At 39.3% G+C, this 25,164-nt stretch overlaps 1 protein-coding gene across 1 annotated transcript; it reads right to left on the reverse strand.

The window, feature by feature from the left end:
• Window positions 1–1,162: 1,162 nt before the first annotated feature.
• Window positions 1,163–24,270, reverse strand: fndc7a (fibronectin type III domain containing 7a). The gene is made up of 14 exons (XM_063462613.1): window positions 24,193–24,270; window positions 11,934–11,952; window positions 11,570–11,827; window positions 10,003–10,263; window positions 9,087–9,344; window positions 8,734–8,985; window positions 7,706–7,960; window positions 7,027–7,284; window positions 6,313–6,570; window positions 5,739–5,993; window positions 5,346–5,609; window positions 5,217–5,246; window positions 1,472–1,508; window positions 1,163–1,259 (listed from the first exon to the last, which is right to left on the reverse strand). Exons 1-13 carry the CDS (start codon window positions 24,202–24,204, stop codon window positions 1,477–1,479), a joined length of 2,412 nt encoding a protein of 803 aa, XP_063318683.1. The 5' UTR covers window positions 24,205–24,270; the 3' UTR covers window positions 1,163–1,259; window positions 1,472–1,476.
• Window positions 24,271–25,164: the final 894 nt, after the last annotated feature.

The following is a 25,164-nucleotide window of genomic DNA, read 5'->3' on the forward strand; positions in this document are numbered from 1 at the left end:
TTTCAGAATGAAATCAGTTTGTAGAACACTTCAGATGTGCCAGTAGATTACCATTGGACATCTGTTTATATGATTATTGCCAGTTGGTCAGTTCTCCGTTGCTCTAGTTGTGTTTCTCTACTTCTTTTCTTTCCAACACAAAGCTTTAACTGTGTTTTGGCATTCATTGCTTCAATTTAAAAGATGCTGACGTAGAGAAGGGGTGGAAAATCAGGAGGATAAGAGGGGATATTAGATGTAACAAAAGATGTTCTAATCCAAATTTGTCAGTGTTTGTGTTACAGTGAAAACTAATATTCTTCCTTTGTGTTATTTCATATCATCCCAGCAGGATCTTTAGATTCTTTACAACTTTTAAGTAAGATCTTAGTGTAAGATCAATTTCAGGATGCTACCATGATCATTTTCAGGAAAATCTTGGGTGTAATTTCAATTCAATTTCAGTTTTATTCGTAACAAATCACAACAACAGTTGCCTCGAGGTGCTTTATATTGTGAGGTAAAGACCCTAGAAAAACTCCAACAATCAGACTAATCAAACAAATAATTTAAATACTGACAGACTGACTTTACACAAGTTGTGATGCAGAACAATTTGCTTTATTTTTTTTCATCTGTCATCTGGGAGAAAACAAATCCATTGAAAGCAGGTGTGATATTCAATATTTCTCTGGCAATATGATCAGATGAGTCATCCACAGACTCCATGAGACGGATCCCTGCTGCCCCACGTTCAAGCTTCACAACCGGGAGACATCAAACTGAAGCCATATGGAGGTCCTCTACTTGGAGAAGTCCTAATATACTGTTTTAAAATTTGAATGATTACTGCTATGACACTTTTAAGTCGGGCCTCAGCATAATGTTTCAAGCTTTGTTTCTTTTCCATATTTAATAGTCGTCATTTCTTGTTTCTTCACAGTGTAACTTCTAACTGAAACAGGACACATGAAACATAAGGAGTCGCGGAGCCAATAGTAAAACACTTTTTTTTTTTAAAATGTAGCAACATTTTAAAATAATATATCTTAATAGCTCTCAGTAAATGCTCACATAATTTTTTTTCCTGTTTTTCAAGTTTGTTTATCTTTGATTTTAATATTTATTTTTAAGTTTATTAGTTAACAGATATTCATTTTATTAGATATTAATTATTATCAGACTCAGTGTCATCGTGGTATACGGAGTCTTCACAGTTATCACTGGTGTAAACATCGTCCTCTGTCCTTGTTGCTGTGTTGGTGGTCGGGGTGTTCACACTGGGAGAAAAAGGCAGGAGAAGTTCATCTTAGTAAAAACAAGAATCCTTTGTGAAACATTATACTCTAGAAATTACACTACAGCTATAGCATACAGAGTCTGAGGCTATTTTATAGCTACTCATAACAGACACAATAACATGAGCGTGTCATCATCTCCAGGTTTCCAAGATGTGATGTGAACGACGTTGAATGAGAAACAACAAACTCACCACAGTTAATTCACACTTCGTCTCGCACGAGAAATTACTGAGGAAAAAAAGAGACGGCATTTTAACAATAGCTCAAAGCTTAAGAGGAATAATAAGCTACACTGGGAAATGCATGTGTTCAGTTTTTATTTTTGTTTTTATGATTATTATGAAGCATCAGTTGACAAATCTGAATGAGTCTTTGTTATAATACACAAAGTGTCTCTTTTTCTGTACATTCATTGCTTTGTCTGCAAACTCGTCCTAGACCATCAGAGCTGAGCAACCAAACTTGGCACACGGTCACATGTTGGGCCCTGAAGGGTCTTATCTATATCAGATATTGCCTAGCAACCAACTAGCAATGTTTTACTATTATTTTTGTTTATTTTTATATACAATATGATACAATTTTATAACATGACACTCATACATCTGAATGTCTTACCACTGTAAAAGCATGCATAACATATTGCACATTTTATTCTGACCACACGCTACCCTTCTGTACATAGCACTTGCACTGTGCTTATTAATCTTTTCTTTTCTTTTAGTTATTTATTTTACTTGTGGGAGCCCACAAATTAAGAATCTCATTGTTTGGTGTAGCCATTGTTTTGTAGCATATATGAAAATAAATTAAAAAAATAAAATGATATATATATATATATATATATATATATATATATATACACACACACACACACACATATATATGTATATATTAGGGGTGCAACAATACTCGTATGGATATTGAACCGTTCGATACAGTGCTTTCGGTTCGGTACGCATGTGTATCGAACAATACAAAATTTTTAATTTATTTTATCAACTTTTCTTCTAACGATACTGTCTGTGTTGAGAGCTCAGTGGATCTGCGTTCGACTTATCCGCCTAGGCTGCACTGTCGAGCGCAGATCCACTGAGCGCAGATCCACTGAGCGCAGCGCAAGCTAGCGAGAGAGAAGTTAAGCTGTTGCAGCATGGCAAATTGAACCTCCCCCACCCTAATTCAGATCTGGCGTTTGGAACTATTTTGGTCTTCATGTGAAGTATGACCCTGAAGGTAAGCGTGTCATGGACAAAAGTAAAACAGTATGTCGGATGTGCCACACAATGCTCAGTTACATTGGTGGGAACTTGACGCTGTCCAGCCCCACACACTGGGCAATCCGCGGTAGCTCGTTAACGGAGATTTGCCGTGTTGTGGCGTTAACGTCATTTCAACGAGATTAACGCTGACAGCACTAGTGGGAACACAACGAACAGTAGCGGTTTTTGATACGGGCGAAACGGGCAGTTGCCCGGGGCGGCATCGTGGTGGGGGGCGGCATCACGGGTATCGACAAAAAAAAAACCAAAATGCTCGTACTCGTGCTGCCCCGACGTCATGCCAGCGCATATTGGGAATGGCATAGGCACCGATCGGTTATATCGCCCATTTGCTGGGAGTAAGGGCGCCCTCCGTTTGCGAGGTGCGCCTGCTGCTTGCAGCACAGGGAGGAGAGGGCGGGGCGGCGGGGGATTCTCTGGCTGGCTGGAGCAGCATCTAATAACCAACTCGCAAAATAAAACAAAATAAAAACAAACCAACAAACACGAAAACACCAGACATTATGATAAAGACTTATAATTTGCACCGATGGTTTTTCAAAATTCTATTTGCGAAAAGTGAGCGCGAGAGCCCTCGGTGCGCCTGCGCGCTGCTGAAGTCAAAGTAAACTTTATTGTCATCTCCGCTACATACAGTCCAGTATATAGAGAGACGAGACGACGAGGCTCCTGTTACAGCAGTGCAAGTAAACAAACAATAAATATAAGAAGAGTAAGAAAATAAATATACACTTTTGGACTAGGGGTAAAGGGATCAATAACAATTTAAAATTTAAAATTTACAGTTTGATGATTTAAAGTTTCACACACAACGCGTCGAAAGGGGAGGGGGGGGGGGCGGCTTCCAAATAGAGCACATTTCATTCATAATGATGTAAATCCAAGCCCATTATGTATTCATTATTTGAATCCTGGGTTGTGCAAAATCCCAGAAATACACCTTAGACAAAATGAATCTGTGAACTAAGGTGTAGGTCTATTAGGTTATGTTGTGGCGATCCTCGAGTTGGGGGATTTGTGTTCATACTGGAGTGCAAAATTAAAACTAATGGAAGATGGACAAGAAAAGTTCAAAGCCATCAGGTCCTCAGTTTAGTAAAAAATAGAAAAGAAGAGGAGGAGAAACGAGCAAAAGATACAGATAAGCAGATGTGTCATTGGATAATGGCAGGTCATCCTGAAACAATCAGAATCAGAATACTTTATTATACCCTAAGGAAATAATGTGGATTACAGTTGCTCCAAAAAGAAATGGTAAAAATAGTAACAGTAACAGACTAAACTCCAAACAATACATTATGTTACAGATTTTAATATTAATTAGTCAGTGTCAATTGTTGATTTGTCCTGTTCTCATTGTATGATGAATTATGATGGCTGTTTGGTAGCTGTTTGCATACAATGCATACTCTCTCTCTTCATATGTGTGTGTGTGTGTGTGTGTTTCTCTGGCGAAATTCAGTATGGTTCCGACAACAGTTTTATGTTAATGTATAATCCTTAATATGTTTTATGTGTGTGTGTGTGTGTGTGTGGGTGGGGGGGTGGGGGGGCGCCAGAGGGAGTGTTCGCCCGGGGCGCCAAACAGGCTAGGACCGCCACTGACAACGAATATGACTGCACATTTACTCTGACATCATCCTAGTGCAAAGACAAGTGGAAGCAGACAAAAACAACAAGCACGCATGCTACAAACTTTACCCGAGTCATTTAGACAGCTGTTAGCACATGATTCTCCTTATGGGGACCTGATATGTTTAATATGCTGCTGAGAATATAGCCCAGAAGAAGCGTATAGTATAGCTTTTATTTTGGAAAGAGCCATTTCTCAGTAATAAACTCTTTTTCCAAAGATGAGGGATTTCTCCATCAGATAGATTTATTTTTTTATTATTTTGTTGTTTCAGCAGCATTAAATTTAAAAACTGTACTTTTGAGTTAAAATATATATTTGTAATTTTAATAAATGACAAAAAGGCATGAACATTTTTTTGTATCGAAAAAATATCGAACCGTGACACCAAAGTATCGAACCGAACCGAACCGTGAATTTTGTGTATCGTTGCACCCCTAGTATATATATATGTATGTATGTATGTATATATTTTAACCATTTGTGCACCTATAAAATCTTCTGAAAGTAACAGTTTTAGTTTATGATAGTTGAAAGTTGAGTTATTCATGGGATCAACCAGTACAAGCAGCTGGTTAAAAGCATATAAATATATAGCATTTTAACAACACCCGCTATTCTTATTTTTTGTTTAACATTTCTAATTGTTATTAAATAAATATGTATTTGCTGAAAGCATAAACAGCCCAAACAATCCTGTTGCATGGACAGGTACTAACAGTTAACACAAGAGGAAACAGCTAGCAAAATGTAAATAGTTTTTTTATGGTTATGTTTTTAAACGATGATATTCAGAAGTAACAGCTCATGAACAAAATATATTAATATATAAACAAACTTTTAAATGACATAGTTGGATTCTACCTAAGGATGGAGCCGGTAGGAGGTTTTTTCTGTCTTTATGCTAAACTATGAGACTTCTGGCTTTAGCCCATGAAATTCTTTTTGAGTGGTAGAAACAAACTAAAAGATATAATCAGTGTGTAACTATCATTGTTTTAGGTATAAGATGATACGTACCCATGCCAGCGTTACTTCCAGGGCAAGGAACTAAGGATAAATGAAAAGTGTAAAAGCAGCTGTTAGAATTGACTCGTTATACAAATTCAAAAATCAGAGTAAATACGCTCCTTGTATTTTTGTTCCCACCTGAGTACGTCCTGGGCTGGCAGAAGGTGACTTTGCTCCCGTACTTTTCCACAGGTGCCGCCACCACTGTGTAGACATCCCCACATGTTTCCTCCTGGATGTCACAGTACATGCTGCCTGCAGCTGCCATACAGGTGTAGTTTGCTCCGGTGCCATACAGCTCCACTGTGTGATTATAGATCTGAGGGCCGAGCGAACGCCAGTATACCCTCAGGGTGTTGTTGGTCCTGCGATAGAGCTTGACGCCCGTTGGACAGCAGGCACCTGTAAAAGAGTGAGTGTAGAGTTGTGCTTTTGTAAAAAAAATCTTTTTTTAACAGTGTGAAGATTTCTACTTTTCCCTCCACTGGATGTAAAAATATTACAAATGTGTTTGTATTTATCGATCCTCACTGGAAGAGAATCCACGATATTTGCACTCTGACTTCTGTCCTGTGCTGCTGATTGCTTCCAGGTTGACGCTGTAGTTGGTTCCACAGGTGATGCACCCCATCAGGCAGTGGGTGTCTAGAGTGTGGCATTTGGCATACCCTCGTGGTGATGTCAGGGAGGTAATGAATGAGCGAGCTCCAGTGCTAGGTGACCAGGTCACATTGGTCATAGCCTGGGTGACCTGGGTCACGTTCACAGACATGGGGCAGCAAGGGCCTTAAGGAAGAATACAGAACAGATTTAAGTATGGGAGGATTATTAGATTCCTAGATTCAGTACATGTCATGCTTCCTCATGAGAAGCTTTGCATCCACATTGGTGTTTTGCGTATGAACTTGAGAACTAATTCATTTCATTTAATGAATGACAAAAGCTTTTGGCAGATGTCTTCTGAACTGTTGATAACCTTAAAAGCAGAGATCAGCTTTAGCTCGATGCAAATTTAGCATATGGCTCAAATTAAAGTTGCTGTTTGGTGGACCAATTGTACATTTTGTTGTGGGGTTTAACAGCATAACCAATCAGACTGTCATACCTGTTTCCAAAGTTTTACTGAATCCTGGCAGACTTTTCCCCACAGCTGTTGTGGCCACTGCTGTAACCTCGTAGACCGAGCCGCAGGGCAGTTGCGTGAGCACACAGGAGCTGTTCGTCGACTGGCAGCTTTGTCTGTCATAGCGTCCAGTGGCAGTGATGGTATAATTTGTGTTGGGGGTGTTGGGTGTGGTGAAGAGGATTCTGTATGTGGAACTGTTGGTCTGAGTCATATTCAGGATCTCTGGAGTGCAGGGAGCTGCAGCAAGACACACAGAAAAGAGGCGGTCACTTCAAAATTACAGAGATACAAATACAGAGTGAAACATTACTGCAAAAGAAGAAATAGAAAGTTTGGAAAATGTACTGATTCATACTTGTAATTCTGTTCACATTTGTAGACAAAATGTGAAGCAACTGGTATTTCCTAGTAGCTTAACTAAATAAAAACCAGAACCATAGGAAGAAAACTTGCCCCATAGCAAGAGAAGAGAAGAGAAGAGAAGAGAAGAGAAGAGGCTTTCTCCTGGTGACCCTTCTATACAAACCGTACTTGTTCAGTCTTTTTCAAATTGTGCTGTGATAAAGTGTAACTTTTAAGATGCTTTGGATTTTTTAAGTTTCTCTGAGCGATGCACAGTCTGAGCTTCGGGTGAATTTGCACACAATTTGTGTGTGTTTCATTAAAACAGTCACTCTTCAGTGTTCAAATTACCTGTCTCATGTGTTTGCGGCTTGCAGGTGCGGTTGCATCCTCGTAAATCGCTGCAAGGTGTCACAGTCACAGAATAAGCTGTGTTGCAACTCAAATCTGAGAGCGCACACACTGGTGCTGTGTCGTTGCAGTGGATGACGTCTTTAGTCTGCGCTGCTGTCGTCTCATACAGTTCAGCTCCTTTGACTGGTGTCCACATGATTTCCAGGGTCTCCGTAGAAACCAGCTTTATCATAACATCCTGTGGGCAACAAGGGACTGAGGAGGAGGCGGAGAGGAGAAACTAATTAAAAATAATTAAAAAACAGGCAAATAACCACACACAGCCAACTGCGAGTTTCTCTTAGTTTGGTCATAAACTTGCTGTAGCTTTAAAGTTGGGTTATACATTTTGTCCACACTTTTTATAGCAAACGTGGGCTTTTCCTGTCATGACAACTCAGGTTCAATCATGAAAATGACTTTTTTCTTAAACAATAGCAGCATAGTAGTTACTTCAGGGAAGTTTACCTTTAGTTCTGACAAAGGACTTTTGAAATGAGGAAAAAACCCCATAAGAAACAAGCATAAACTGGCCTGATCCTATAGGATGTGATGGGATGGATAGTGCTGGGTTGGAGCAGACTGTGTTAATAGTGGTGCTGCTGTATATGTGGGCGCTTTCGTGTGAAAGTCATACTGGTAGTGTAGTTGCGGACATGTCCATAAGGGCTGGAGCCGGCCTGGTTGTAGGGGAATACGGTGGTGAGGTAGGTGTAGCCACACATGCAGGAAAATGGGCAGGTAGTTAAACTGGTGTTACAGAACGTCTCCATTCCATCATCCCGCTTTATGAACGCCATGTAGTACTCCACCAGTGGCACTCCGTCCCACATCACGGAGCAGTTACCTGCTCTGGGCTCCTCCACCCAGATGTTCTCTGGTGGACATGGGTCTGTCAGAGAGAGACAATGGTCCTCAATGGTCCTTGAGTAATAACAGTAATAGACTTTACATGTCAAAGACTCCATGTGATAATTTGTCAAATATGCTTATTGGTTTTCATTAGGAGAGCTTGGTGATCTGGTCACATCTGTAAAAGGCTTGTGGCTAACTTAGCTTAGTGACTGAAAATAGCTAAATGAATTCAAGATTATTCTTTTTTCACTAAATTCACAAAGATTTAGCACAGGTCAGCTGATCACAGCCTGAACACTAAATCTGGAGCAACAGAAATTATTGTGTTTTCATTTGTCACAAAAAAGTTCCAGTTGCAATTCCTTTTAGTACCACTTGAGGCTGGTTCAAAAACTGAGCCAATCCCCATGGACTCCCATGATAAAATGTTTAGTTTTACAGCAGAGCACAGGGTGGTTAAAAGAGCAACATCAACAACAACAACAACAACAAAACTAAAAAACAGCTAATTTAGTTCTTCGTGACATTAATAGATCTCCTTTTAAGGTATGAATTTGCATTCACGGATAGTGTAGCTAATTTGAGAACAATGGGCTTCACTTGAGCTAACAAGAGCAGGATTTCTCAATCATGTCTGTGGTGTTATACTTGATGACTAATTAGTTGTCCAGCCCATTCAAGAGTTTTGATGATTGAAATTCTAGTATTTTATTTCAATGCTACTGAGAGCTAATTTCACAAGTTTTGAGAGTGCTTTAAATGAATAATAGTATAAGACAAAGAAACATACATTACGAATGATATACCCACATGTTATGTAGTTAGCCGGTTGAGAGGGGCTGCTGGGTCCAGCATCGTTATAGGCTATGACATAGACTGAGTGGTTTTGTCCACAATCCGCAGGATTAATGTAACAGTAACTGTTTTCTGTGGAACAGTTTTGGCCATTAGAGGTCCAGACAAAGTAGAGATTAGCACCCCTCACTTGCGACCAGAATACAACAATCCCAAGAGCCCGTCCTGGAGTCACCTGAACGTGAGTCACATCTGGGCTCTCAGGACCTGGAAATGAAACCACAATGAAATCAATAACAGCAGTCATAACTGGTCCTCTGGTACGGGCTCAAATGTTTATCAGCCTAATTTTTGATAAGGTTTCTTACGTGTAATTTGACAGACAGTGACATCATCACCAGTGCGACCCTCAGAGTCCCATGCCGTGCCCTTAATACAGTATGTAGTTCCTGGTTCAAGGTTATCAAACTTCACCGTGGTGTCAGTGGTGTTGAGTTTGAGGCGGGTGTTGGATCCCTCTCGGATGATGACCAGTGTGTAGAGGACGGCATCCTTCACTGGGTCCCAGGTCACAAGGATGGTGCCATTAGTAGGAGAGGATGTGTTCAAGTTGGGAGCCATTACAACTGCAGATGTGATCAGGTGGAGAATGAAGAGTTAATGGGATTAATGGGGAATAAAACAAACAACAAAACAACAAAGAGACCTTACTTCTCCTCTCTCTCTTCCCATTTCTTTATAAGATATGAAATAGAAACTACTTTCCTGTTATCCTGTTACATTCAGTTACCCTTCAGGATGCGAGACAACCTAGTTCTCATGGTTTCTCTTTTCACTTATGAAACCACCATGGAGCAGCGAGTGGATACAGTTTCCACCCTCGTGCTAGTTGCAAAGACTTGAGCACCCATGACAATGGGTGGTGAAATGGTAAGCCACTATTGCCAGTGGACTGAGATAACAAGTTATTGTTCTAAGGAGGAACAGAAACCTGTGTTTCACTCTTTATAGGCTGATTACCATCTTTACGGTAAAGTGGAACTAGAAGATAGTTATAAGTAGTAATAAGTGCACTGTCAGTCACACCCGACTTGGCCCTCTCAGAATCAGCTGATGCTTTTGTAATGAGGGCATCCAAATTTTTACCTTCATATTATTAACATTTCTGAGTTAAATGACCTCAAGGTACAACATTTAGAAATTTCACTGCTGAAAATTATATTTAACTTATGCTTTTATTTTACATGGAATGGTCCGATTAGCTCGTTTCAGATATTCACATACCTGTCCTGGCCTCTGTGGGGTAGGATGGCTGGCTTCGCCCACCTAAGTTGACGGACATGACGCTGAGGACGTAGTCTGTGTATGGCTGGAGTTCCACCATGGTACCTGGAGAGCTGCTCACAGTGCTCTCCTTGAAGAAATCACCTGTCTTTGACTCTGCCCTCAGGATGTAGCTGGTCGCCCCAGATACCTCTGTGAACTCAACAGTGATGCTGTCGCTGTTTTTGGAGTAGGCTTGCCCAATCCTGGGTACATCAGGGGCTAAGGAGCAGATGGTAGAGTCAGTCAGATAGATTCCAAAATAAAAGCTTTTCTATTCATAAGAGAAGTACAATGTATCACTGAAATACAAAACAAACAAACAAACAAACAAAAAACACCTTTTGGGTTATTATCTCAAAATTTCTACCTACTAACTCACATTTCTAAAAAAGTAACTCAAATTTGAGAAAATAACTTCAAATTTCAAGTTCCAAATAAGAATTTTGAGACAATAACCCAAACTGTAGATTTATGGATGACAAAATGTTTTTCTTTTTCAGAACAAATTTTCCATAACAGCTCCTTTAAGAGTGCCACTTACAATGTTACAGATGCAGTGGTTGACCACAACTACTAAATTTAAGTGCGGTTCTCAATAAAGTGTCCTTTTTACATTATAGTTTACTACATGTAAAAAAATAAACATTTACATTCTTACATTCGTACATATTTATTCATATGTTACTGACAATTTGCACACTAAAATTTTATTTGACTGCATAGGCCTACAGTTTATTATTTCCTCACATTTTCAGAAAAGCCTCTTGAGACCTGAGCGCTTGGTTGGAGTGGGTTTCAAATGTCTCTTTGATATTCGAGGTTAGTTGAGTCCAATAAATGTAAAACTTATTTCTATACTAAAAGCCAAAATGTAATGTCTTCATATGAGAACACGGAGTCTCAGGAGGATAACAAAAACGACTGTGTTGTCTATGAAAACATGGAAAATGTGCAGCATAATTTGAAATAGCTCAAAGAGTCTGAAATGTTTTTTCTGGCTGTTCCATGTACCAAAGAGTGATGATATAAAAAAAAGAGAAAAGCAGCAGAAAAAATGTAACAAGAAAATTTTCACTTTTAATTTAACCATGTTTGACCAAAGTATTTTGGGTATTTTATAAATATTAAATAGAACTATTTAACAACACACAGTACAAGTAAAATGTTTGACCAAACTATCACATTAATATATGCACTAAAATAAATAGATAATTTAGTTAATAATGCAAAAAAGGTAACCTTAAATAATTCGATTACATTTAAACTTTCCATGTATTTTTTTTTTGCACAGATACACTGTAAAATGTTACATTGACTGTTACATTTCATTCTAGTCAAATGAAGTGTACTTTATTGTTGGTATGTAATCAGTTGATACCAAGAACATTTTCCTTAATGACTCATTATATGAATGAATAAACCTTTGATTTTCTATATTTTAAGTTTTATTTTACTCAACATTATTGCTTCGTGTTTATTTATCAATAAAGGTTTGCCCCTTTCTGTTTTTTCTGATGTTACCGACCTGTCGTCTCCTCAGTCTTTGCACTGCTGAGCACTCTGAGATTATTGTCCATAGCTTCTAACTGCATGGTGTACACTGTGTTTGGTGACAGGGAGTTAACTGAGCCCATGACTGTGTTGCCACCGAACTGAGCAAAGACGGGTCTTTCCGGGGAGTTCTTGGGGGTTGCTGTGATCTTGTAGGAGCTGGCACCAGTGTGGCCGCTCCACTGCACTGTCATGCTCTTTGATGTCACCGTGAACACTGACAACCTGATGTCTGAAGAAGATAAAGCAGAAAGTGTGATTAAAGGGGAATGCGATTAATTTACATCTTACAGTATCTTAACTATTAAGTATCTCAAATATGAAAGAAGCTCTGTTACCGTTTTGAGCCAAGCATATCTGAAAGTGAGAAAAAAAAGTCAGTTTAATGAATGAAACAATGAATGATCTTGCTAATGAAAGTCAGGAAATACAGTCAATTAAAGACAAGGGTATCCTTCCAAAGATAGTAAGCTACTGGTATTCCACATTATATCCTGAGGCAAATTATGCCCTGTATCACATTCTCAGAGCATGAGAGGCAGCAGGCTGCACATTACCTTCACTCAACACAGATTTCAGGACTGGTCAGTGCAGGTATTTCTTTCAGGTCGGAATGAATTTGTCTATTGAGGTACGGCTGGGCATGCTGCACGCACTTGTTGAAAGCCGTGATACTCAAAAGGGCCTGTGTTCATATGTCTCGAAAGTCCTCTACTCCCTGCTCTCTATCTGGATTTATGCAGCATGCACAATATCAAAACATTTTACCTTTGATGTGGAAAACACTGTAAATTAGTTTGGTTTAAATTAACGCTGAATGAGAAAATAAGAACATCTTACCCCAGTGAAGGTCAATAAAAACAAAAGCTTCAGCATCTTTAACTGCAACGTTCCCATGCCCTCAGTGTTTTTCTGCTGTCCACTGCCTCGAGGTGAGATGCCTGATGCTGTCTCTCAAACTGATTTTAGGGAAGCAACTCTGTCTTAAATTTTTGACTTTTTTCTCTTTCTATCTACCGTCCTCTCTCTCCAACATGAAATGACAGGTGTGTTATTGTTTCAGCAAATACCAAAGAGCCCACAGGCTGTAACTCCTCCCCTCAGGGGTGTCCGTCTGCCTCTTGCCTATCAGACCTAGACAAGGAAGCTCACCTTTGTTAGATGACGATGTTGATGATAACACTCGTATAACAAATGAATGTTTGTCTTTTCTAGTCTTTATGCCGTGAATGAAAAAAATAAGCACAATACTTTCCTGTATTACTGAAGATCTTACTTATCCCTGTGAGGACAAAAGAAGTTTACAGTATATCATATTCCACTGAGGCGTGGCGTGCTCTTTTGTGGGAACTGACCTCAAACTTTTAATTTAGGACAACGTGTCTTATCATTGATTCCGAGTATTGTCAGCAAATGCATTGCACAATTGAACGCATAATCTGATATGATTTGCGTCCACATTTTTCTTTTCTTATTTAGTAACATTTTTGGTCAACTTATTTGTTAAGGTTAAAAAACTTATATACAGTTCACCCAATATAAAAGTGCTCACAACAAAACTCCTCTTTCTCTACCTCAACCAGCCAATTTAAAAGACCATTTCTGACCTGAATAAAAAGCACATAAAAACCCTCCAAATGTGATCAGCATATCTGCTGAGAGACATGTCTGGGGCTGGGGAGAACATACATGAACGGATATGACAGACGGGGAAAGACAAGGACGGAACTGCATGACTGGGATCCGGGGAACAAGGAAGTGAGAGATGGGGAGAGGGGGAGACATAAACACAGATGACACAACAGACACATACTGGCGAGACACAAGAGGAACATAATAGACAAGAAACTAATCTGGGGATAAAAGGGAACTGCAGAGTATGGAAAGAATAAACTCAAGACTACTTAATGGAACCTAAATCATCATTATAATACAAAAAACACTCACTTGGACTTGAATTTCTTTGAACTGTTCATTTTGTCGGGTGGAATGATTGCAAAGCATACATACTTGATTTGAATTTCTCTGATTCCTGCAGGGTCAAAAGTGCATATTTAGGCTTAAATATATACATCCACCCCCACTGATATTTTGTTAAATGTCTCTTGCAAGTTGCACTTCGACCACATGATTTTGGTTGCCATAAAAAAACTTCCGGCATAATTCTGGCTAGATATTCAACCACTCTTTTTGGCAGAACGGAGTTGAGTTTTAAAAGCAGTTCACAATTTTTCCGCCCGTTCCAGTTCAGGGCTTTGGTGATTCCTGAGTTGTTCCATCTGAATGAAATACGTCTCGTCTGAGGGTGGCAGTTTGGGTCATTCCAGGCCTTGGCAAAGTGGTGACACATCTGAATAACTTATGCTTAAGAAACATTATTTGAAGTAATGAGCCTGGAATCTGCAGTTGTTTAAAAATGGCTCCAAGAGAGATCTTCCAAACTAAATCTGCAATTCTCCTTAGATCTACACTGAATTCATTTGGGTTTCCCATTGTTCAGAGCAACTGGTCAATTCACTAAGTGCTGTCAAACAAATAATTTTATGCTGGCAAAAATAAACTAACAGTTCTAGTAAACCATGATTACTTATAAAAACTTAACAGGCCTTGGCCTTGTCAAGTTAAAAGACACCATTTAACCTTCAGAGCCACTATTAACATAGAGTGTATGTATTTCAACCTGTAAGGATACTTTTGACCTTGTGTAGTTTAGAGAAAATCCAAAATAAATTCAAATGTACAACAAATTCTTGCTTTTAAAGTCGATAAAGATGGGTTCAAAGAAATCATTAAAAGCCTAAGATTGCCATGAAATTCATGCCCGTGATAAGTGTTTGCAAACTTGTCTATGCAGTTTGGAAAGAAAAGCGCCTGGACTTCTTTAAGTTTCCTTGAAGATATTTCACGTCTCATCCGCGAAGCTTCTTCAGTTCTAAGAGTAATTGGTGGAGAGTCCCAAATTTTAAGTCTTATGGGAGTGTTGCAAACTTCTGATCATAAACATTCAACTTAGTTTCTCTCCTTATATTCAATTTGAACATTTATGCCCCACCTCTGCAGCCCACCAGGAAAGCTTGCCCATAGTTTGGTAACCAGTGGCCTACACCACAGCCAACTTCACCTACTTTGGGAACAACAGTTCAGGAATGTTGCTTGGACACTTCTTTTTCTATGATTACGTCCAGAACAACAACGAAATTCAATATCTCAAAACAACAAAAACTGAGCACAGTCTGGCACCAGCGGGCTGCGGCAGTGACAGGAAAAGAAGCACAAAGCTGTCTGATAGAAACTACAAGTAAGAAGAGACGTTTCTGTAGCACCTACAAGCCAGCAGCAATGGGCAGTAACACTGTCAGATGAGCACAATAAGGAAAAGGACAAAAGTTGATTTGAACTAAAGACAGGTTTTGTCCTGAAAAACAATATGACCTGACACAGATTAGATGTGCCTCCTTTTCCATGTTGGTGTGCATCCTTCTAGGGAAGAAAGTAAAATAATAGAAGCAATGTCAGGGTGTTCAGTAACACATAGCATTGTGAAAAGATAGAGTTTACATTTATTGCTCCATCTCATAAGAGACATTGTACTGCATCATTAATGATGGCTTCACTATGGGATCACATTGTGTCTTACAGTAATATATTTGAATACATTTTGGGCACCAGTGAGAATATCAATGTTATTCATCCATAAAAATATTTACCGATGTTTTCATTTTTTCTTTTATTTATTCAGTTTTATTTAATTCACAGCTAAGATTTGAAGGTTTTACTCTGAGACTGAAGTGATCTCACTTTTTTCTGTTTAAAACAACACAAAAAATAAGCTCATGAGGTATCCTATGAACTGGCAAATGGATAAAGGATGAACTCCTGGTGTTTCCTTCCACCTAGTGGTTGCATGTGGTGTAGTTTCCTTTGTAGTTGAGCCATAGCCAGATCTGTAGATAGCCTCCTGGCCATGCAGTCAGTGGTTGACTTTATGTTGTGAACCATTGTCTGGTCCACAGTCCTGTTCATATTTTCCTCCTGAAAACTCAAAAACCTTAAGCTGAATAAGAGTCATGTATTACACATAAAAGACTCACAGAATCAGCTGATTATTTTGTGATGAGGGCATCCAAAGTTTTACCTTCATATTATTAAACTTTCTGAGTCACTTGCTCCCTTTTCAAGATGGACAGCAGATGTTCTTGTATATAAAGAAAACTGATGTGATTTCATCTTAAAAAATTAGACATTTGATCTTGCTCCTGTTGCATGTGTACGTAATACGTGTCCTGTGATCTTTACTCTTTTAAAAGTGGCTCTCAAAGAGTAATGACCTTCTGTTATTACTTAATTTTATTTATTTAATTAATTATGTTGTTTAAAGGGACAGCATGCAGCTATTTTACTAATAACTAAATTTGGTATCATCTTCAATTCACTATGATGTTTGTGATGAATCAGTATAGTGGTTTATAGTGATGATCACTATAATGAATCTTTCAACACAGTTTTAATTAACTATAGCAAATAGTGTTACATTTATGGGTTGTGTTATTAGTGGTAGTTATACGTTTCTTTCACAGTAAAAGTTGGATGATCTGGATGGGCATCTTCCTGAGTCTCAGAATTGATTATCAATGGTGCATATGCAGTGACAAGTGGTAATGGAAGTATGAGTACAGCACAGCTGACTATGAACACCAGGGCAACTACAGCTGTGTATATCACATAAATCAAATAAATCCCATCAATCCATCTTCTTCCAGTTATCTGGGCCCGGGTCGCGGGGGCAGCAGCCTAAGCAGAGAAGCCCAGACCTCCCTCTCCCTGGCCACCTCTTCCAGCTTGTTCGGGGGAACATAAAGGCATTCCCAAGCCAGCCGAGAGATATAATCTCTTCAGCATGTCCTGGGTCTGCCCCGGGGCCTCCTCCTGGCCCACTGCCTGGAACACCTCACCCAGGAGGCATTCTTATAAGGTGCCCGAACTACCTCAACTGGTTTCTTTCGATGTGGAGAAACACCAGCTCTTCTGAGCCATTCCCAGATGGCTGAACTCCTCACCCTATCTTTAAGGGAGAGGCCAGCCACCCCTTGGAGGAAGCTTATTTCCACTGCTTGTATCTGCAATCTTGTTCTTTTGGTCACTACACACAGCTTGTGGCCATAGGTGATCGACTAGTAAATTCAGAGCTTTGGTTTTACATTCAGCTCTCTCTTCATCACGATGGACTGGTACAGTGTCCGCATCAATGCAGCCACAGCACCAATCCGTCTGTCAATCTCCTGCTCCCTTCTCATCTCACTCGTGAACAAGACCCAGAGATAATTAAACTCCTCCACTTGGGGCAGGAACTTGTCCCTGACCTGGAGTGGGCACTCCACCCTTTTTCGGCTGAGGACCATGGCCTCAGATTTGGAGGAGCCGATTCTCTTTCCCACCGCTTCACACTCGGCTGCACACGGTTCCAGTGTGAGCTAGAGGCCATCACTTGATGAAGCCAAAAGAACCACATCATCTGCTGAGACCACCCAAATGAAAGCCTTGCACCACTTGGCTGCGCCTAGAAATTCTGTCCATAAAAATTACGAGCAGAATCGGTGAAACAGGGCAGCCCTGGCGGAGCCCATCACCCACTGGGAACGAGTCCGACCTATTCCTCGCTATGTGGACCAAGTTCTTGCTGTATAAGGATTGAATGGCCCGTAGCAATGGTTCAGATACCCCATACTCCTGATGCACGTCCCACAGGACACTCCGAGGGACACGGTTGAATGCCTTCTCCAAGTCCACAAAACACATGGAGACTGGTTGGGCAAAGTCCCATGCACCCTCAAGTATCCTTGAGAGGATAAAGCTCCACAACCAGGACGAAAACCACATTGATCCTCCTGTATCTGAGGTTCGACTAATGGACGGACTCTGCTTTTCAGCACCCTTGCATAGACTTTCCCAGGGAGGCTGAGGAGTGTGATTCCCCTATGTGTGTTGAAGATCCCACGGAAGGGGGCGCACCCTCACTACACGTTTAGGTGTGCCAGGTCTATCCAGCATCCTCCCCCACCAACTGATCCAATTCACCACCAGTTGGTGATCAGTTGACAGATAAGCCCCTCTCTTTATGATACGGTTAAAAAAGTCAATCATTGACCTGTGGCCTAGGGTGTCCTGATGCTACGTGCACTTACGGACACTTATGTTTGAACATGGCGTTCTTTATGGACAAACTGTGGAATGCCCACAAGTCCAACAAGAAAACACTGGTTGGGTTCAGATCGAGGATGCTGTTCCTCCCAATCACTCCCCTCCAGGTCTCACTGTCATTGCCCACATGAGCTTTGAAGTCTTCCAGTAGGACAACAGAGTCCCCAGGTGGAGCAGGGACTCCAAGAAGGCTGGGTACTGTGAACTGTCATTTGGTGCATAAGCGCAGATGACAGTCAGGATGCAGGGAACAAGCCCACTTTTGAATTGTTCTTTGTCTGGTCCTTTACACAGCTAGTCCGACCTCTATAGCTACTGTTAGCTCTCTCCTTGCATATATAACGAAGCTGCGGGAAAACATCATATATGTATGTATATATATACATATATATATGTATGTATATATATACATATACACATACATACATACATATATGGAACAAACTCTGAGTGGTTAAAACCTCAGTTTTTACATATTCATACCACTGGTATGAAATGTGTACTTTCCCTTCATGTACTTTACCCTCATAGTATATCTCTTTATGTCTGTTGATGCAAATTTTTTGAGTTTTGGATTTCTTTTCACCAGTCTTGAAAAACAAAGTAAAAAAATATATAGTATTTTTACATGTCAATATTAATATTGTCACTGTTTTAAGAATATTCTGCATCTGAATGCGGATCACAGTAAAATATACTGGGATATGGTCATAAGTTGAGGTTGTTAGGCAATCATGGCAAATGCATTCATTATTTTTAATAAAATGAAACACTGAGCTGTTCTCACCACTGACACTTTGGAAAGTTTACAAGGACTCGACTCATAGAAGTCAAACCATACCTGATTTAAAGTAGAATGATCTCCCTTCTGCTGATCTCTTGTAGATTTTGCAAAGATTAATATCCAATATTGATTGAGGATGATAGGCAGGCAACAAGCCCCTGGATAATACTGAGACACTGACTGATACACTAAGGAGGAATGGCATCAACATGAACTTTAAATCACTGAGGTAACTAAGAGCCTGAGTGTCACTAACACATAAGCAGACAGAACAATCTGAGGCAGAGATTTTAAACAGGAGGTAAGTGGAATTTGATTGCAGGTGTTTCAGAAAGCAGAGTGCAGGAAACATGTGAAGGCCACAGTTTGAGCACGAGACAAACAGTGCTGTTGAACATGTTTTTAACATGTTTTTAACATGTTCAACATCTGTGCATGCTTCGCAATGATCCAAACAGACTTTTTTTTTGTAGGTTACATTCAAATGTTTTATTTGTGAATATATTGTTGGGGAAAACTAGTTTCCTGTTTGGCACTGGGAGAGGAAAAAGAGAAACAGATGCTCCTGAGGGACTTGGTTTAGAAAGAAGCTTTAAGTAAGCTGCACATTTGCATGGTTCAAATTAAAGTGTTTTCAGTGTGGGAAAATGGTTGATGTACTGAGCTACATCACACACTGAGGTTTCTGTGGTTATTTTACAGCAGAGTGCCAAAAATATCAATCGGAAGATCTAATGTAACTGTGGTTTAACAGCAACATCACATCAGTTTGAGACTGCAGGTGGAACAAATACCTGCAGTCTTCACACGTCTGCAGAGAACTGCAACTATCAAGAAGTAACCTTCACTTTAGCTTTCTAACTGTTGTGGATTACAGAACTGGTAAGAATAACTAATTAATTTTATTCCATCTGCCTCACAGTTAAATAAATCTTCAAATATTGGCTTCATTTGTCATGGTCATGCATATTACAAAACTCTACAGATAATTTGTCAATGTATACATTTAGGAAAAATATGAAACACCCGCTGTGTAAAAAAAACAAAAAAAACAAAACAATTTAGAAATTTCTGAATTCTAGATATATAAGAACAGTTTATGAACACATGTCAGTATTTTGTGTTCAGCAGTTCCTGCAGGTTGTAGCTGCAAGTGTTTTCATGAATTTTTGTAGTAATGAAATAAACTGTCTGTCCGTAACTTTCAGAGATGAACACAGTTTGAAACATAATCCTTCATTTCATCTAGATTTAGGTGTTCAACTCACTCTAATGCTGCACATACATATTTCTCATATATTTTAGGTGCCAAAGTAAACTTTATTTTTGAATTGCTTTGTGTTTGTTTAGACACTGCTGCTGTTCTACATACACAAATCCAAAATTATTATATTTTACTCATAAATAAAGCGATCCACAAAGTATTTACAATGTCTTTACTTTAAAATACTATGGAGGAGGAGGAGGCATTTCAAGGGGAATAAACAGTGTGAAGTGTTTGGGTAGATTGAACTTTTCTGTCACTGATGATTCATTTCACACAGAACACATTTTGAGTCTCAGCCATGTGGACACAACAGAGAAACTTCTTCTATTTGGCCATCGGTGAGATGAACTTTATATCAATTAATTATTTTCTTTCTTTGCTATACTAACGATGGCCGTAACTTTGTGCTGAACATTGGGGGGGGGGGGGGGTCAAGAGCTCAGTCTAAATAAATAAATAAATCTGGGTAAATTCCCAGATGATTAAACACGCAACTATGTTGTGGGTATTAACTGAAATGAGTAAAGAAAATCAACAGCCTATTTATGCAAGATAATTCATAATTCTATTGGGGGGGGGGGGGGGGGGGGTTATATTGGCTGGGTCTGATTATTGGGGGGATCATAACCCCCGAAGCCCCCTGGAAATTACGCCCCTAATACTAATAGAGTTTGTCAGAGGACTCTGGCAATCAGTGTTCAGTTCCTTAAAGGTTTTCTGTTCTGTCATTTAATTCTTTTCTTAATTTGGTATGCTGTGTTCAGTTTAAGTTTTTTATTGTATTCAGACAGGAAGAGCTTATCATTTCAGAATAATGAATTCTAATTTCTTTTCTACAGTCACTTCTTTGTCTGCATCTTCAGCTGTTGAAGGTCAGTCATGTTTTTTAAACTGAGTTTCACATGCAAAAGTTTTCTTTAAATAGTCTCATATATTGAAATTAAACTGTGCGTGGATGAAGGTGTTCCCCAAAACACCAGACTGAAATGAAATTACATTATATGATTTTTTTTTCCTCTTCTATTTGGCTTTATGTTTATCTATTATTTTGATTAATTCTCAGTTTTTATTTATCCTTCTTTTATTATTTTGCTTTAATAATTAAATAAATTGTTTTAAAGATGGAGCAGCTCTCCTTTCTTGTGACTGTCTAGAGTTGGGAACAAGAAGCAGAGTAGCACAATTACATACCTCTCTGCAGCTTCTCTCCTCCGGTTATCTCCCAAATCCTTCCAAAACCTTGGAGGCTGTGTCTGCTTGCAAAAGAGTCTTTAATGCACCTTGAAGGTGTTTATATATAAATAGTGTTTATATATAAATATTAGGGGTGCAACGATACGCAAAATTCACGGTTCAGTTCGGTTCGATACTTTGGTGTCACGGTTCGATATTTTTTCGATACAAAAAAATGTTCATGCCTTTTTGTCATTTATTAAAATTACAAATATATATTTTAACTCAAAAGTACAGTTTTTAAATTTAATGTTGCTGAAACAACAAAGTAATAAAAAAATAAATCTATCTGATCGAGAAATCCCTCATCTTTGGAAAAAGAGTTTATTACAGAGAAATGACTCTTTCCAAAATAAAAGCTATACTATACGCTTCTTCTGGGCTATATTCTCAGCAGCATATTAAACATATCAGGTCCCCATAAGGAGAATCATGTGCTAACGGCTGTCTAAATGACTCGGGTAAAGTCTGTAGCATGCGTGCTTGTTGTTATTGTCTGCTTCCACTTGTCTTTGCACTAGGATGATGTCGGAGTAAATGTGCAGTCATATTCGTTGGTTGTGTCCCAATTCAGGGTCTGCACGCTTGAAGTACGCACACTACGCACGGTGCGTACTATAAGTATGAGAAGTGCGGAAGTGAGAGGCTTGTGAAATGGGACGGTCTAGCCTTCGTCGCGCTGTTCAGGTTGCCTAGCAACCATGAAACTAACCGCGAGAAACGTTTCATACAGCAGTGTGTGACATAAATGAAGGAGAAAAAATGTTTTGTTGGTCATTCATTTTTGTCATGACATCACTTTGAATAGTTGAGTATCTGAGGCTGAGACCACGGGACTGTAAAACATGATTGTTGGGCTTCATTTCTGTACTGAACAGTCATTTCAAGATTAGCTAATTGTTATTTACTAACTAATGTTGTTCAGAGACTAAAATCATCTCACTGTGGTAATGTAAATATATGGCCAATATTATATGTATTGTTAGACTATTATGATATATATATATATATATATATATGTATATATATATTACAGCAGTGAGCTTGAACTCTGGGTCAAAGATTCAAGTTGCAGTTATTTATATTTCCAATCACCTTAAATCTTCACGCACGACAAGACAAGTATCTTTGACAGTGTATATATAGATGTATTATACATAAGAGACAAATATTGTTCGTTTAATATGTTGGCATTATTACATTTGGCTCAATGCTTACATATATGTGTAAAAAGGAAATTGTACGAGCTGTGAAAACTGTTTCTGATAGAATGAAGAGTAGACTGATATATTAAATATTCCTTTATTGGGTGAGAAAATCATACCATGTCATAACTGCTTTAAGTCATACAGAATAGATATCAGAGCCTTAAACAGGCTGACTTCTGCTAAATGGGTCAAACTGGGCAGAAAGTATACAAACACATAACATCCTTATAGAATATGATGTAACACTATAGATCAACTTACCTCAGAATATATAAAGCATATAAACAATTACAGCAATATGATGCAACAAACACAGCAGTACTACTAATCCAAAATACTCAAAGCTTCATAGAACTGAAACAAACATTTATTTTTAGCTCCATTCTGCTGCTGATACATACTTTAGATTTCTGAATATTAAACTTGTTGCTGCCTTTCCTAGTGTGTAACTTGAAGGCCCTGAGTACTTTCTCCCACACTGAAAACACTGGAATGATAACATTATTTGAAGGTTACCTAATAAGACTGATTCAGGACAGATAATTAGTTATTTTAAATTTTTCTAGCAGTCCTTCACAAACAGGGAACAGTCTGTCTATTCTCTCCATCTGTCAGCTGCTGCTGGCTCTTCCTCCTCCTCTTCCTCACACACTGCTGAGTTTGTCCTGGTGGATCATCAGGGGTGCAAAGCCTCACAGATGATGTGCAGCACTGGGTCCCTCAGTCTGTCCTCACTCTGCACACTTGCAGTCGTCACACATGGAAATCAAATGTGTGATAAGCTGCAGGATTCAAACACAAGTGTAACTTATAAATACATGTTCATACTTTTATTCCACAATCAGAGAGAAAGAAAAAGAGAGAGAGTGCAGGACAGACAGACAGGTGACAGTCTCAGGTGTATACACTGCTACAAAACAGCACAAGAGAAGGAGGATTTAGTGTTTGTGTTATTACGAGTGCTAAACAAGAAGAGCTCCCAGATGGTACAGTGGACACATGTGTGACTCCTGTGATTAAAGCATCTTTCTTTCAGCTTAACGAGTGAACCGTCAGCTCGTTCAAACACACGTTAAAGTCCGTTTGGCTCGACACCACCGAACAGAGGCAGCAATATAACATAGCTAACATTAACAGTGCAGTGAATCCTGCTTGTGCCGTGATATTCAGGACTGCAAACCGAGCAGCATCACTGACTTTCAGCTCGTTGTGTTTGTGGATATATGACTGACTTTAATTATCCATGAAATCATCACATTCTCTGTAAGATTAAGGTCGACTATATATATTTAGAAGGCTTTAAAACCAAGTTAACGCTGAAAGCGCAAACATCACTAATGTCACACAACTTTGCCGACATGTGGCTAACAGTAATGTTTTAATGTTCTTCGTTATTAAACAAGTGACATGATATTCAGTACTTACTTTTGACAGTTCACTCTTCAGCCGCTCCCTTCTGCCGTATTTTGCGGCAAAATTATCCACACCCACCGCTGCGCTATGAATTGTGGGATATATGGGACCACGAAGCGTGCACCGGACCATGCTTGATATTTGGGGAAATCGACAGTATGCATTTGAAGTACACTTCGAATTGGGACAGCCATCGTCGCGTGGCGGTGACGTAATCGCACTTAAAATGCGTACTTCAAGCGTGCAGACCCTGAATTGGGACACAGCCGTTGTTTCCACTAGAGCTGTCAGCGTTAATCTCGTTGAAATGACGTTAACGCCACAACACGGCAAATCTCCGTTAACGAGCTACCGCGGATTGCCCAGTGTGTGGGGCTGGACGGCGTCAACACGTTAACGAGCAAACTGCGCTAAGCACTAGTTCCCACCAATGTAACTGAGCATTGTGTGGCACATCCGACATACTGTTTTACTTTTGTCCATGACGCGCTTACCTTCAGGGTCATACTTCACATGAAGACCAAAATAGTTCCAAACGCCAGATCTGAATGAGGGTGGGGGAGGTTCAATTTGCCATGTTGCAACAGCTTAACTTCTGTCTCGCTAGCTTGCGCTGCGCTCAGTGGATCTGCGCTCGACAGTGCAGCCTAGGCGGATAAGTCGAACGCAGATCCACTCAGCTCTCAACACAGACAGCATCGTTAGAAGAAAAGTTGATAAAATAAATTAAAAATTTTGTATTGTTCGATACATATGCGTACCGAACCGAAAGCACTGTATCGAACGGTTCAATATCCATACGAGTATTGTTGCACCCCTAATAAATATACATAAACACATACATTGAATATTTTACAAACAAACAAACAAAATTTGTTTTGATAGGTACAATATTTTATAACTTTTATTGAAAGCATAGGACATAGGACAGCGCTGACTTAATTAGATGCAGAATTAAATTAAAAAGGATAAAGCAAAAAATAAAAAAAGAAATACATAAATGAAATAAAAAAAGCACATTTCAAATTATAATTATTAAATTCATTAATTTATTGGTTGTAATTGACTTTGAAAATGAAAAATCACATTATTATAAAAAGTAATTATAATTCAGTAAAAAGGACTAGATGTTACAGTCCCTGATAATGCATTGCTTTAGATGGAGAGACTCTTGAGGGATGGCTGTTATGAGGAAAGGCAGCCCAGAAACTTTACCAGCAGCACACATCGTTGTGTGCCTCAACTTTCAGTCTTTTACCCAAGCTAATCTGCCATTTTCCTTCCTTGGTTAGGTTTAGGGATTAGAGATCTGATCTAGCTTATCATATTAAAATTTGGGACACACCATCAGTAGTGGACCTTGGATACATCGGGTGTTTCGACCATTATCACTAGACACCCTCATCCAGGGTTGATCAAGCCCGGGAGTGTGTCAATGGTTTATGTTAAAATTGTTATTTCTCTTC

This window comes from Pelmatolapia mariae, linkage group LG18, assembly GCF_036321145.2.
Source record: "Pelmatolapia mariae isolate MD_Pm_ZW linkage group LG18, Pm_UMD_F_2, whole genome shotgun sequence".
NCBI lineage: Eukaryota > Metazoa > Chordata > Actinopteri > Cichliformes > Cichlidae > Pelmatolapia > Pelmatolapia mariae.

What these genes read in the sequence shown, in the direction of transcription:
- fndc7a (XM_063462613.1), bottom strand. An exon ending in ATATCGTGGATTCTCTTCCA is followed by an intron (nt 5,610 to 5,738) that starts GTGAGGATCGAT and finishes ACTCTTTTACAG; the next exon opens with GTGCCTGCTGTCCAACGGGC. An exon ending in TGGAAGTAACGCTGGCATGG is followed by an intron (nt 1,509 to 5,216) that starts GTACGTATCATC and finishes TTTTTTCCTCAG; the next exon opens with TAATTTCTCGTGCGAGACGA.